General features: G+C 40.7%; 2 protein-coding genes across 2 annotated transcripts; both read left to right on the top strand.

Moving 5' to 3' along the window:
* The first annotated feature begins 3,640 nt into the window (after positions 1–3,640).
* Positions 3,641–6,446, top strand: LOC138886167 (uncharacterized). The gene is made up of 5 exons (XM_070167204.1): positions 3,641–3,839; positions 3,930–4,264; positions 4,810–5,175; positions 5,385–5,771; positions 5,931–6,446. The coding sequence occupies exons 1-5, from the start codon at positions 3,641–3,643 to the stop codon at positions 6,444–6,446; spliced, it is 1,803 nt and encodes a 600-aa protein (XP_070023305.1).
* Positions 6,447–11,703: 5,257 nt separating this feature from the next.
* On the top strand, positions 11,704–13,465 carry LOC138886168 (uncharacterized). Its single transcript, XM_070167205.1, has 3 exons — positions 11,704–12,031; positions 12,458–12,828; positions 13,031–13,465. The coding sequence occupies exons 1-3, from the start codon at positions 11,704–11,706 to the stop codon at positions 13,463–13,465; spliced, it is 1,134 nt and encodes a 377-aa protein (XP_070023306.1).
* The last annotated feature ends 1,711 nt before the right edge of the window (positions 13,466–15,176 follow it).

Genomic DNA, 15,176 nt, shown 5'->3' on the forward strand with positions numbered 1-15,176 from the left:
ACCCCTGCCTCTGGACGAGGCACCACTGAACCCACCAAAATGACGAGGCTTCTAGTCAGACCCCTAACATCTCGCCTGTGCAAGAACCATATCGACACGCCTGGCGACATTATCAGCCATCTGAAAAGAAATCTCACCCCCATCTCCTTGGCCATCTATAGCTTGATAGGATGAGCGAGCCCCTCAATAAACCTCCTAACCCTCTCTCTCTTTCTCTCTCTCTCTCTCTCTCTCTCTCTCTCTCTCTCTCTCTCTCTCTCTCTCTCGGTAGGAAGCATAAGAATAGCATGACGGGCCAAATCCACAAAACGGATCTCATATTGAGTGACTGACATATTTCCCTGTTAGAGACGCTCAAAGTGACTGTGGTAATCCTCTCTCAATGTGACAAGAAGGAACTTCTCAAGAAATAGCTGAGAGAACTAGTCCCAAGTAAGAGCAAGTGACCTCATTGGTCTCAACTATACCCATGTTCCGCAGCACCTCATGGCAGCGGTCAAGATAATCTCATGGGTCCTCAAAAGGTTGATAAGTAGGGACTTTGACAGCTTATTTGCTCTCTTTTACTTGCATTTTAGCTCAAAAATGCTTAAAGATATTCCCGAGAACTAATGAAATGTGCTTTCTTGCAGGAATATTGGGAAACGAACCAAAGAAGTGAAACTCAACTCAAAAAAAGGAGAAAAATTGGACAAGGACCAAACAAGGCAAAAAGGCCCACAGTGCGGACCACACAATATTGTGTATGGCCACAAACTCTGAAGGAGCACTGATGAAATTTCCTCACAAAGTGCGGATCGCACACTTATTGTGCGACCGCAGAAAATAAGAATCAGAGAGCCATATTTTTGGAATATCCAAGATGTGCGGACTGCACTATTATTGTGCAGCCGCAGGAGGCCAAAGTGCGGCCGCACTCATAAATGTGCGGTCCGCATAATGAAAGCCAGCTCTAGTCCAAGTTCAAGTGTACCGCTGCACATAGAAATGTGCGATCCGCACAATTAAATGAAGTGAAGCCACATCCCAGATTTATGCGACCAAAGAAAGACCAATTGACCAGTCAATCTTAACATGCGGACCGCATACAGAATTGTGCGGCAGCACAACCTCCGCAGGGGCAATTTTGTCAGAAATTTTTAGCTTAGTATAAATAGAACTTTTTATCATTTTTAGGCCAAGTTTTGTAAGTTGGGAGAACCTGGGTTGTTTTTATTTACTGTATTGGGTAACATTGTAATATATTAGCTTTTAAATATTAAATTTTATTTTCTTAATCAAGTATTATGAATTATATCTTAGTTTCTTCTTTAATTTCTTCATTTTTCATGAGTAGCTAAATCATTAGCTAGGATTGTGACCCAACCCTAGTGTGGGTACTTAATGGTAATTGATTTAAGGCTTATTTATGATTGGGTTTATGATATCTAGCCTAGTTCTTGCTTGAATTTGAGAATTGATGGTTGCAAACATTGATTCATTCCTATTTGACTTAGTCTCTACTTGAGAAAGAGAGACTAAGTCTAGGAAAACTTGGCTAACTAGGAATTGGGATGAACTCAAGAAATTGATAGCCAAAATTAAAGGGTCAAACCTAGAGATAGTAAGACCCTACTAAAGCATTTATCACTTGCTTTGTGAAATACCCGTCTGGACTTGAGAAAGCCAAATCGATACCGAGAGGTATAGAGTGAGTAATTGAGTGTGATTGCTATATTGTATCCCGATCAACCAAACATGCCCTAAAGCTCTAAATCCGTTAGGTAACCAATTAGGCGGAAGTCGCAACCCTAGATCTTTCATAACTTGAAAAACAACCAAAACGAAAAATATTGTCTCTTAGCTTTGCAATTACAATCAATAACCTAAGAGTAGAAGTAGCAACAACAATTGAAAATGTGGAAGTGTAATTTGGGGTACATCATACAGTCACACTAGGTGTATACCTAATCCAAAATCTAACTCCGTATGGATTCAACCCCGACTTGCGTTAGGTTTTTATTATTACCTCGACCGCCTCACAACCTATATTTGTGGTGTGAGTTTAGGCGACATCAATTTTGGCATCGTTGTCGGGGAGTTAAAGGGATTTATCAATATATCTAGGTTTTTGTGTGATTTGTCTTCTTTTCCTTCCGAGTCACTAATTTTGTTTTTGAATTAATTATAGGTACGAGAATGGCTCTCAACAACAATGATCCTCTTGGAAATGTGCCATTGGGGGATGACGGGGATGATGACCAAGTTGATGAGGTTCCTCTTGAGCCTCAAGGAAATAGACAAGGCCGCCCGCCTCAAGACAACGTTTCCGTTCACCCCCCACCTCCTCCAAGAGAGGTGCCACACCGGGTGTTGCCGAACGAGGGTTATGCAAGTGTTATAGTCCTGCCCCGCATTAGGACGGGCAACTTCCAAATAACCAATGTGATGCTTACACTACTTGAGCAATGGGGATTCTTCATCGGGGCTCTGAGTCAAAATGCTTACAAGCATCTCAAAGGGTTCATCGACACTTGTTGGGGGAGCATGCAAACCAATGACTCCAAGGATGCGTTGCGGTTGAGGCTATTTCCCTTTTCTCTATGGGGAAAGGCATTGGACTGGTTAGAGAGATTGCCCAATCATTCCATCCATACATGGGATGAACTAGCGGAAAAGCTCATTGCCAAATTCTTCTCTCTGGGGCATATGACTACACTTCAAGATGAGATTCTTGAGTTCAAGCAAGAGGCCAATGAGCCATTGCATGAGATTTGGGAAAGATATAGTACAATGGTTAAAGAGAGCCCGAACAATAATATGACCAAGGCCATGATCCAACAAACCTTCTATAGAGGGAATCAACACAACAAATCAATGTGTGGTAAATCAACTCGCCAGTGGGAACTTCATGAACACGCCTTATACCGAAGCTTGTGAAATTTGGATGAGATAGTGGATACCTCATCGTCATGGCAAAGTAGAGCCAATGTTCCTCAAGGTGACCCAAATGCCATTCACCTACACAAGGAACTACATAATCATGGGCAGACCATTACCGAGTTGACAACCACAATGAATCAATTGGCCAAAGCCCAGCTTCAAAAATTTCAAGGGGCGAAACAAGTGAATGCGATGGAAGGCATGAATATGATGATGAACAAGAGATGGCAAAAAGGTCAACAAATGAAAAGTCGTCCGGAACAATTCATGCAAGATGATAGTGGGTATGACCAAGGTGATTCATTCAATGAGCAAGAAGAAGAAGTGTAATATGTCAACAGTTATCAAGGCCAAAGAAATAATGCTCAAGGACAAAATCAACAACAATGCCAGTCACAAGGAAATCAAGGAAATTGGAACAACCAAGGCCAGCAAGGCAATTGGAGTGGTGGTAACAATAATCAAGGCAATTGGAATAATCAAGGTAACCAAGGCACTTGGGGGTCAATAATCAAGGCAATTGGGGTGGTAACAATCAAAGCAATTGGTGAGGCAACAACCAAGGGGGTTAGAACAATAATAACCAAGGAAATTGGGGGTCGGGTTTTCAAAGGCCCCCGATATTTCAAAAACCAAGCAATCCACCTCCCTATCCTTCTCAAGTCCGAGCTCTTCCAACAACGAGATGGGTAGAATTGAGAACATGTTTAAATAGATGATGGAGAAGAATGCTAACTCTGGTGCTCAACTAGCCTCTCACAACACTTCTATTCACAATTTGGAAGTTCAATTAGGACAAATCTCGCAAGATTTGAACACTCATCCTAAGGAGGCACTAACAAGTGATACGATGGTGAACCCAAAGGGCAGGAACAACACGGGACATGCTATGGCCCTGACTGCAAGAAGTGGAAAAGGTGGAGATGCAACCACCTCAAATCAAAGAAGAGTTATAGATGATGATGTAGTGGTTCAATAATATGAAATTCTAAGCAATGTGGCTCAAGCTAATGAAGAAGTGAGAATTGATATTGATAAAAATGTGGAGGAGATGCGAGAAGAAGAAAACCCATCTAGGGAACACGTATTTGACATGTCGGAACCGGTAATGCCAAAGGCTAAGGCACCAATGCCAAGGCCTCCTCCTTCATACCCTCAAAGGCTTGCCAAGCAAAATAGAGAGAACCAATTCAAAAGGTTTATTGACATGATGAAGAGTTTGTCTATCAATGTACCATTGGTTGAGGCTTTAGAGCAAATGTCGGGTTATGCCAAGTTCATGAAAGACTTGGTGACAAACAAAAGATCAATGAATTGTGAGACCATCAAGATGACACATCAAGTGAGTACTATTGTGCAATCAATGGCTCTGAAATTGGAAGATTTGGGTGCTTTCACAATCCCTTGCGCTATTGGGAGCGCCAATTTTGCCAAAACTCTATGTGATATAGGGGCGAGTATCAACTTAATGCTCTACTAGGTATTCAAAACTTTAGGGATTGGGAAACCAAGACCCACATCCATGAGGTTGCAAATGGTGGATCATCCATGATTTGGTGACCGATGTGATTATTGATGATGCTAGTGCCACAGTAAATGTTGAGGATAATTTGGAAGTTATTTTGCTCAACCTTGATGATGATGAGGACAAAGAAGGCTATGTGGAGTGTGTGAATGCATTGTAAGGAATGGGGTCGTACACTTATGAGCCCCGCAAGCTATTCTTGGATCTTGAAAATCGGAAGACTCCTCCAACAAAGCCCTCAATCTAGGAGCCTCCCACTTTGGAGTTAAAGTCATTGCCTCCACATCTCAGGTATGAATTCCTTGGCCATTTTTCTGCTTTACCGGTTATTCTTTCTTCTTGTTTGACTAACCTGTAGGTAGAGTCCACATTGCAAGGGCTACAAAGGAGGAAAAGATCAATCGTATGGAGGTGCTACAAAGGAGGAAAAGAGCAATCATATGGATATTGGTGGATATCCGGGACATAAGCCCCGCCTTTTGCATGCACAAGATTATTTGGAGGAGGGTGCCAAACCCTCCATTGAATATCAAAGGATGCTAAATGAAGCAATGCAAGAGGTGGTCAAGAAGGAGATCGTAAAGTGGTTGGATGACGGGGTTGTTTACCCCATTTCTGATTGTTCATGGACTTCTCCGGTGCAATGTGTCCCAAAGAAAGGGGGCATGACTATGGTTACCAATGACAAGAATGAATTGATTCTTACAAGGATGCTTACCGGATGGAGGGTGTGTATGGACTATCGCAAGCTCAACAAAGTTACAAGAAAGATCATTTTTCTCTTCTCTTCCTTGATCAAATGCTTGATAGGTTGGCCAGACGTGCTTTCTATTGTTTCCTCGATGGGTATTCCGGCTACAATCAAATTCTTATTGCTCCGGAGGATCAGAAAAAGACTACCTTCACTTGTCCATATGGTACTTTCGCATTCCCGTAGATGCCATTTGGTTTGTGTAATGCACCGGGGACTTTTAAACGGTGTATGATGGCTATTTTCACCGACATAGTGGAAGATATTCTTGAGGTCTTCAAGGATGATTTCTCTGTGGTTGGGAATTCTTTTGATGATTTCTTAAACAATTTAGATACGGTCTTGGCTAGATGTAAGGAGACAAATTTAGTGTTGAATTGGGAGAAATGTCACTTCATGGTCGAGGAATACAATGTCCTCGGCCACAAAAGGTCAAAGCATGGTATTGAGGTCTACAAGGCCAAAATTGAGGTGATCTCCAAACTCTCTGACGCTACATCCGTGAAGGGAGTGAGGAGTTTCTTGGATCATGCGGGGTTCTATTGCCAATTCATCAATGATTTTTCCAAAGTGGTAACTTTTGGAAAAGGATGCCAAGTTCCATTTCAACGAAGATTTTATGAAGGCATTTGAATTTCTTAAGTTCAAGTCGACTACTACTCCTATTATCACCGCACCGGATTGGAGCGTATCTTCTGAGCTCATGTTTAAAGCTAGTGATGTGGCGGTTAGAGCGGTGTTGGGCAACGTATCAACAAAATTTTCCATTCAGTATACTATGCAAGCAAGGCCATGAATGATGCCCAAGTCAATTACATAGTGACCGAAAAAGAGTTACTTGTTATTGTCTTTACTATGGAGAAGTTCCGCCCGTACTTGATAGGTACAAAGGTGATTGTTCACACCGACCATACGGCGCTTCGATATTTGATGAGCAAGAAAGATTCTAAGGCTAGGTTAAAGTGGTGGGCGCTTCTATTTCAAGAGTTTGATCTAGAGATTCAAGACCGCAAGGGTAGTGAAAACCAAGTGGCGGACCACTTGTCTCGATTAGAGGAGGAGGGGAGGCCACATGACGGCCTTGATATCAATGATTCCTTCCCCGACGAGCAATTTCTAGCCATTTTAATGACCGGTATGGCATGGTTTGCCGACTTAGCCAATTATCTTTTGAGCAGCATTATACCGAATGAGTTCTCTTCAAACCAAAGGAAGAAGCTAAAACGGGATTGCCTTGACTATTATTAGGATGAGCCATACCTCTTCCGGATTTGGGGACAATGCTTATTTTTATTCAGGGGGGTGGTCTATTTTGATTTATTTGACATTAACATTGTCCTGTAATAACTCTTATACTCTTTTTATTTTATCTTTATTTTCTTTTTGGTTATGTATATATTCTTCCATTTCATTTGATGTATATATTCATTGCCCTTATGTATATATTCATTTCCCTTCGATTTGTATATTCATCTGTCTTACTTTCCGTAGTTTATTTCATAGCTTCTTTAGTTTGTCTTTCTTAGTAGTATAACTTCTTATTTACTCTAGTATATTCTTTTTATGATTGAGTGAACAATAAGCCTTTAGTTTTATTAATGCCACGATTCTTTCCAAAGGTGGATTTTCTGTGAACCGGGTGGCTATTCCCAACAATGGATGGCGTGACAACCTTCTTAAGGGATTGAGTCTGTTTTCTTTTATGTTTAGGTAAAAAATAGTAGTAATGAATAAAAGGTTCTCGAGCATGTTTCACTTGGTACCAACAAATTTACCTATGACCTTGTGGTTAAAAACAAGTTGTTGGTAGAAAATAGCTCTAGTTGTGACCTTTTGACTCTTGTGTTGACTTAAGCAGTCATCGAGTGGTTCAATCGAGCCATTTGTGATTCTCAATCTTAACTAGGGTTGTTATGGGACCTCGACTCCATTGTCTTTAGCAATCTAGCAGCGTGAGAGGTGAGGTATTGAATTACAAATCCAAATACCCATGTTAATAGTCTAGAACTTGCCCCGAATGTTTTTCTAGGCGAAATTCTAAGTGTAGCTTGGCTTGTGAAATGATTGTAGGCTCTACTTGATCCAATTTGAAATCTTCCATAGCTTACCAATGTGATATCCCTAGTCAACCCATTTGAGCCTAAGCCCTTTTTCATTCAATAACCATGTTACAAGCCTTTATCCATTTTATAATGACCCTCTCTTGGCACCCGATCTTTCCTTAGCATTCTTGAGAAACAATTGGCTAAAGCATAAGTTTGGGGGAGAGACAAGGAATTTGAAAGTGATATAAAGGTACAAAGAAGAGGAAAGAAATGAAGAAAAAGGGAAGGCAAAGAAAAAAAAGAAAGAAAGAACAAAACAAAATGCCAAAAAGAAAGTGAATAAAGCAAAGAGTTGAAGGGATTCAAAGAAAAACAAAGATGAAAGGCATGGAGTAAACAAAGTAGGAGAAAATGAGTATCATGACTAAGAAAGAGCGACTCTAAGTCCCTCTCATTCCCCCGAGGAAAAAGAAATTGACTCAAAGAGTTGACAAAGTATGAGCTAAAAAGAGAAAATGAAGTGCTTAAAGAAAGATGAATCTACCCCATCAAGTTCTACCTTGATCCAAAAGCCTTCATTACATCCCGAAAAAGCCCTACATGATTTCAAGTTGAGTGAGCTTACGTTAGTGGTGATTTACATGAGGGGCAAGCATATGGTACTTAGAGTCGTACTTGTGACATTCTTTTGAGAGAGATGAGCGAACTTTTCACAATCCTTGATTTGAGTGTTACATTCCAAAGTGAGTTATGCTAATGGAGAGTAGAAAAGGAGGATTTTGGGATACACAATGACCTACATAAAGGAGTGAGCTTCCTTGATGAATAAGTAAACTCTTGATACTCTAGTATCATATTAGAACAATGTACTCAAAAAGTCAAATCATTCATTGTTGATAATTCATACGTGTTGTGGGTAATTATTGGTCCCAATTGATGTGTGATTGGTTCACCTTAGGCCAGCTGAAATAGTTATTATCTTGTAGAGGTGGGAATTACCTAAATTGCTTGAGGACAAGAAAAAGTTTAAGTTCAGGGGAGTTGATAAGTAGGAACTTTGACTGCTTATTTGCTCTCTTTTACTTGCATTTTAGCTCAAAAATACTTAAAGGTATTATCGAGAACTAATGAAATGTGCTTTCTTGCAGGAATATTGGGAAACAAGCCAAAGAAGTGAAAATAAATTCAAAAAAAGGAGTAAAATTGGACAAGGACCAAAACAAGGCAAAAAGGCCCACAGTGCGACCGCAAAATATTGTGTGTGGCCGCAAACTCTGAAGGAGCTCTGATGGAATTTCCTCACAAAGTGAGGACCGCACACTTATTGTGCGGCCGCATAAAACAAGAATCAGAGATCCATAGTTCAAGTGTGCGTCCGAACTCAAAAATGTGAGGTCCGCACAATTAAATGAAGTGCGGCCACATCCTAGTTTTATGCGACCAAAGAAAGCCCAATTGACCAGTCAATCTCAACCTGCGGACCATACACAGAATTGTGCGGACACCACACAGAATTGTGCGGCCGGACAACCTTCGCAAGGGCAATTTTGTCAAATATAATAAATATAACTTTTTATCATTTCTAGGTCAAGTTTTGTAAGTTGGGAGAACCTGGGTTGTTTTTATTTACTGTATTGGGTAACATTGTACTATATTAGCTTTTAAATATTAGATTTTCTTTTCTTAATCAAGTATTATGAATTATATCTTAGTTTCTTCTTTAATTTCTTCATTTTCCATGAGTAGCTAAATCCTTAGCTAGGGTTGTGACCCAACCCTAGTGTGGGTACTTAATGGGTAATTAATTTAAGGCTTATTTATGATTGGGTTTATGATATCTAGCCTAGTTCTTGCTTGAATTTGAGAATTGATGGTTGCAAACATTGATTCATGCCTATTTGACTTAGTCTCTACTTGAGAAAGAGAGACTAATTCTAGGAAAACTTGGCTAACTAGGAATTGGGGTGAACTCAAGAAATTGATAGCCAAAATTAAAGGGTAAAACCTAGAGATATTAAGACCCTACTAGAGCATTTATCACTTGCTTTGTGAAATACCCGTCTGCACTTGAGAAAGCCAAATCGATACCGAGAGGTACAGGGTGAGTAATTGAGTGTGATTGCTATATTGTATCCCGATCAACCAAACATGCCCTAAAGCTCTAAATCCGTTAGGTAACCAATTAGGCGGAAGTCGCAACCCTAGATCTTTCATAACTGGAAAAATAACCAAAACCAAAAAAATTGTCTCTTAGCTTTGCAATTACAATCAATAACTTAAGAGTAGAAGTAGCAACAACAATTGAAAATGTGGAAGTGTAATTTGGAGTATATCATACAGTCACACTAGGTGTATACCTAATCCAAAATCTAACTCCGTATGGATTCGACCCCGACTTGCGTTAGGTTTTTATTATTACCTCGACCGCCTCACAACCTATATTTGTGGTGTGAGTTTAGGCGACATCAATTTTGGCATTGTTGTCGGGGAGTTAAAGGGATTTATCAATATATCTAGGTTTTTGTGTGATTTGTCTTCTTTTCCTTCCGAGTTACTAATTTTGTTTTTGAATTGATTATAGGTACGAGAATGGCTCTCAACAACAATGATCCTCTTGGAAATGTGCCATTGGGGGATGACGGGGATGATGACCAAGTTGATGAGGTTCCTCTTGAGCCTCAAGGAAATAGACAAGGCCGCCCGCCTCAAGACAACGTTTCCGTTCACCCCCACCTCCTCCAAGAGAGGTTCCACACCGGGTGTTGCCGAACGAGGTTTATGCAAGTATTATAGTCCTGCCCCGCATTAGGACGGGCAACTTCCAAATAACCAATGTGATGCTTACACTACTTGAGCAATGGGGATTCTTCATCGGGGCTCTGAGTCAAAATGCCTACAAGCATCTCAAAGGGTTCATCGACACTTGTTGGGGGAGCATGCAAACCAACGTCTCCGAGGATGCGCTGCAGTTGAGGCTATTTCCCTTTTCTCTATGGGGAAAGGCATTGGACTGGCTAGAGAGATTGCCCAATCATTCCATCCATACATGGGATGAGTTAGTGGAAAAGTTCATTGCCAAATTCTTCTCTCTGGGGCATATGACTACACTTCAAGATGAGATTCTTGAGTTCAAGCAAGAGACCAATGAGCCATTGCACGAGATTTGGGAAAGATATAGTACAATGGTTAAAGAGAGCCCGAACAATAATATGACCAAGGCCATGATCCAACAAACCTTCTATAGGGGGATCAACACAACAAATCAATGTGTGGTAAATCAACTCGCCAGTGGGAACTTCATGAACACGCCTTATACCGAAGCTTGTGAAATTTGGATGAGATAGCGGATACCTCATCATCATGGCAAGGTAGAGCCAATGTTCCTCAAGGTGACCCAAATGCCATTCACCTACACAAGGAACTACATGATCATGGGCAGACCATTACCGAGTTGACAACCACAATGAATCAATTGGCCAAAGCCCAGCTTTAACAAGTTCAAGGGCCGAAACAAGTGAATGCGATGGAAGGTGTGAATATGATGATGAACAAGAGATGGCAAAAAGGTCAACAAATGCAAAGCCGTCCGGAACAATTTATGCAAGATGATAGTGGGTATGACCAAGGTGATTCGTTCAATGAGCAAGAAGAAGAAGTGCAATATGTCAACAGTTATCAAGGCCAAAGAAATAATGCTCAAGGACAAAATCAACAACAATGTCAGTCACAAGGTAATCAAGGAAATTGGAACAACCAAGGCCAGCAAGGCAATTGGAGTGGTGGTAACAATAATCAAGGCAATTGGAATAATCAAGGTAACCCAGGCACTTGGGGAGGCAATAATCAAGGCAATTGGGGTGGTAACAATCAAAGCAATTGGTGAGGCAACAACCAAGGGGGTTAGAACAATAATAACCAAGGAAATTAGGGGTCGGGTTTTCAAAGGCCCCCGATATTTCAAAAACCAAGCAATCCACCTCCCTATCCTTCTCAAGTCCGAGCTCTTCCAACAACTAGACGGGTAGAATTGAGAACATGTTTAAATTGATGATGGAGAAGAATGCCGACTCTGGTGCTCAACTAGCCTCTCACAACACTTCTATTCACAATTTGGAAGTTCAATTAGGTCAAATTTCGCAAGCTTTGAACACTCGTCCTAAGGAGGCACTACCAAGTGATACGATGGTGAACCCAAAGGGCAGGAACAACACAGGACATGCTATGGCCTTGACTATAAGAAGTGGAAAAGGTGGAGATGCAACCACCTCAAATCAAAGAAGAGTTATGGATGATGATGTAGTGGTTCAATAAGATGAAATTCTAAGCAATGTGGTTCAAGCTAATGAAGAAGTGAGAATTGATATTGATAAAAATGTGGAGGAGATGCAAGAAGAAGAAAACCCATCTAGGGAACACATAAATGACATGCGGAACCGATAGAGTCAAAGGCTAAGGCACCAATGCCAAGGCCTCCTCCTCCATACCCTCAAAGGCTTGCCAAGCAAAATAGAGAGAACCAATTCAAAAGGTTTATTGACATGATGAAGAGTTTGTCTATCAATGTACCATTGGTTGAGGCTTTAGAGAAAATGTCGGGTTATGCCAAGTTCATGAAAGACTTGGTGACAAACAAAAGATCAATGAATTGTGAGACCATCAAGATGACACATCAAGTGAGTGCTATTGTGCAATCAATGGCTCTGAAATTGGAAGATTTGGGTGCTTTCACAATCCCTTGCGCTATTGGGAGAGCCGATTTTGCCAAAACTCTATCTGATATAGGGGCGAGTATCAACTTAATGCTCTACTAGGTATTCAAAACTTTAGGGATTGGGCAACCAAGACCCACATCCATGAGGTTGCAAATGGTGGATCATCCATGATTTGGTGACCGATGTGATTATTGATGATGCTAGTGCCACAGTAAATGTTGAGGATAATTTGGAAGTTATTTTTCTCAACCTTGATGATGATGAAGACAAAGAAGGCTATGTGGAGTGTGTGAATTCATTGCAAGGAATGGGGTCGAACACTTATGAGCCCCGCAAGCTATCCTTGGATCTTGAAAATCGGAAGACTCCTCCAACAAAGCCCTCAATCTAGGAGCCTCCCACTTTGGAGTTAAAGTCATTGCCTCCACATCTCAGGTATGAATTCCTTGGCCATTTTTCTGCTTTACCGGTTATTCTTTCTTCTTGTTTGACTAACCTGTAGGTAGAGTCCACATTGCAAGGGCTACAAAGGAGGAAAAGATCAATCGTATGGAGGTGCTACAAAGGAGGAAAAGAGAAATCATATGGATATTGGTGGATATCCGGGGCATAAGCCCCGCCTTTTACATGCACAAGATTATTTTGGAGGAGGGTGTCAAACCCTCCGTTGAATATGAAAGGATGCTAAATGAAGCAATGCAAGAGGTGGTCAAGAAGGAGATCATAAAGTGGTTGGATGACGAGGTTGTTTACCCCATTTCTGATAGTTCATGGACTTCTCCGGTGCAATGTGTCCTTAAGAAAGGGGGCATGACTATGGTTACCAATGACAAGAACGAATTGATTCTTACAAGGATGCTTACCGGATGGAGGGTGTGTATAGCAAGCTTAACAAAGTTACAAGAAAGATCATTTTTCTTTTCTCTTCCTTGATCTAATGCTTCATAGGTTGGCCAGACGTGCTTTCTATTGTTTCCTCGATGGGTATTCCGGCTACAATCAAATTCTCATTGCTCCGGAGGATCAGGAAAAGACTACCTTCACTTGTCCATATGGTACTTTTGCATTCCCGTAGATGCCATTTGGTTTGTGTAATGCACCGGCGACTTTTAAACGGTGTATGATGGCTATTTTCACCGACATAGTGGAAGATATTCTTGAGGTTTTCAAGGATGATTTCTCTGTGGTTGGGAATTCTTTTGATGATTTCTTGAACAATTTAGATACGGTCGTGGCTAGATGTAAGGAGACAAATTTGGTGTTGAATTGGGAGAAATGTCACTTCATGGTCGAGGAAGGCATTGTCCTTGGCCACAAAAGGTCAAAGCATGGTATTGAGGTCTACAAGGCCAAAATTGAGGTGATCTCCAAACTCCCTGATGCTACATCCGTGAAGGGAGTGAGGAGTTTCTTGGATCATGCAGGGTTCTACTGCCGATTCATCAATGATTTTTCCAAAGTGGTAACTTTTGGAAAAGGACCAAGTTCCATTTCAACGAAGATTGTATGAAGGCATTCGAATTTCTTAAGTTCAAGTCGACTACTACTCCTAGTATCACTGCACTGGATTGGAGCTTATCTTCTGAGCTCATGTGTGAAGCTAGTGATGTGGCGGTTAGAGTGGTGTTGGGCAACGTATCAACAAAATTTTCCATTCGGTATACTATGCAAGCAAGGCCATGAATGATGCCCAAGTCAATTACACAGTGACCAAAAAAGAGTTACTTGTTATTGTCTTTACTATGGAGAAGTTCCTCCCTTACTTGATAGGTACAAAGGTGATTGTTCACACCAACCATACGGCGCTTCGATATTTGATGAGCAAGAAAGATTCTAAGGCTAGGTTAATGTGGTGGGTGCTTCTATTGCAAGAGTTTGATCTAGAGATTCAAGACCGCAAGGCTAGTGAAAACCAAGTGGCGGACCACTTGTCTCGATTGGAGGAGGAGGGGAGGCCATATGACGGCCTTGAGATCAATGATTCCTTCCCCGGCGAGCATTTTCTAGCCATTTTAATGACCGGTATGTCATGGTTTGCCGACTTAGCCAATTATCTTGTAAGCGGCATTGTACCGAATGAGTTCTCTTCAAACCAAAGGAAGAAGCTAAAACGGGATTGCCTTGACTATTATTAGGATGAGCCATACCTCTTCCGGATTTGGGGACAATGCTTATTTTTATTCAGGGGGTGGTCTATTTTGATTGATTTGACATTAACATTGTCCTGTAATAACTCTTATACTTTTTTTATTTTATCTTTATTTTCTTTTTGGTTATGTTTATATTCTTCCATTTCATTTGATGTATATATTCATTGCCCTTATGTATATATTCATTTCCCTTCGGTTTGTATATTTATTTGTCTTACTTTCCGTAGTTTATTTCATAGCTTCTTTAGTTTGTCTTTCTTAGTAGTATAACTTCTTATTTACTCTAGTATATTCTTTTTACGATTGAGTGAACAATAAGCCTTTAGTTTTATTAATGTCACTATTCTTTCCAAAGGTGGGTTTTCTGTGAACCGGGTGGCTCTTCCCAACGATGGATGGCATGACAATCTTCTTAAGGGATTGAGTCTGTTTTCTTTTATGTTTAGGTAAAAAATAATAGTAATGAATAAAAGGTTCTCGAGCATGTTTCACTTGGTACCAACAAATTTACCTATGACCTTGTGGTTAAAAACAAGTTGTTGGTAGAAAATAGCTCTAGTTGTGACCTTTTGACTCTTGTGTTGACTTAAGCAGTCATCGAGTGGTTCAATCGAGCCATTTGTGATTATCAATCTTAACTAGGGTTATTATGGGATCTCGACTCCATTCTCTTTAGCAATCCAGTAGTGTGAGAGGTGAGGTATTGAATTACAAATCCAAGTACCCGTGCTAATAGTCTAGAACTTGCCCCGAATGTTTTTCTAGGCGAAATTCTAAGTGTAGCTTGGCTTGAGAAATGATTGTAGGCTCTCCTTGATCCAATTTGAAATCTTCCATAGCTTACCAATGTGATATCCCTAGTCAACCCATTTGAGCCTAAGCCCTTTTTCATTCAATAACCACGTTACAAGCCTTTATCCATTTTATAATGATCCTCTCTTGGCACCTGATCTTTCCTTAGCATTCTTGAGAAACAATTGGCTAAAGCATAAGTTTGGGAGAGAGACAAGGAGTTTGAAAGTGATATAAAGGTACAAAGAAGAGGAAAGAAATGAAGAAAAGGGAAGGCAA

Source organism: Nicotiana sylvestris, chromosome 2, assembly GCF_000393655.2.
Source record: "Nicotiana sylvestris chromosome 2, ASM39365v2, whole genome shotgun sequence".
In the NCBI taxonomy this organism is placed as follows: Eukaryota; Viridiplantae; Streptophyta; class Magnoliopsida; order Solanales; family Solanaceae; genus Nicotiana; species Nicotiana sylvestris.

Excerpts from the sequence above, each read along its gene's own strand:
- LOC138886167 (XM_070167204.1), top strand. The coding sequence starts at position 3,641 with ATGGAGAAGAATGCTAACTCTGGTGCTCAACTAGCCTCTCACAACACT. Across the intron at positions 3,840-3,929 it reads GACTGCAAGAAGTGGAAAAG|CTAATGAAGAAGTGAGAATT; the intron begins GTGGAGATGCAA and ends ATGTGGCTCAAG. Across the intron at positions 5,176-5,384 it reads GGATGCTTACCGGATGGAGG|ATGCCATTTGGTTTGTGTAA; the intron begins GTGTGTATGGAC and ends GCATTCCCGTAG.
- LOC138886168 (XM_070167205.1), top strand. The coding sequence starts at position 11,704 with ATGCCAAGGCCTCCTCCTCCATACCCTCAAAGGCTTGCCAAGCAAAAT. Across the intron at positions 12,032-12,457 it reads TCTATCTGATATAGGGGCGA|GTAGAGTCCACATTGCAAGG; the intron begins GTATCAACTTAA and ends ACTAACCTGTAG. Across the intron at positions 12,829-13,030 it reads GGATGCTTACCGGATGGAGG|ATGCCATTTGGTTTGTGTAA; the intron begins GTGTGTATAGCA and ends GCATTCCCGTAG.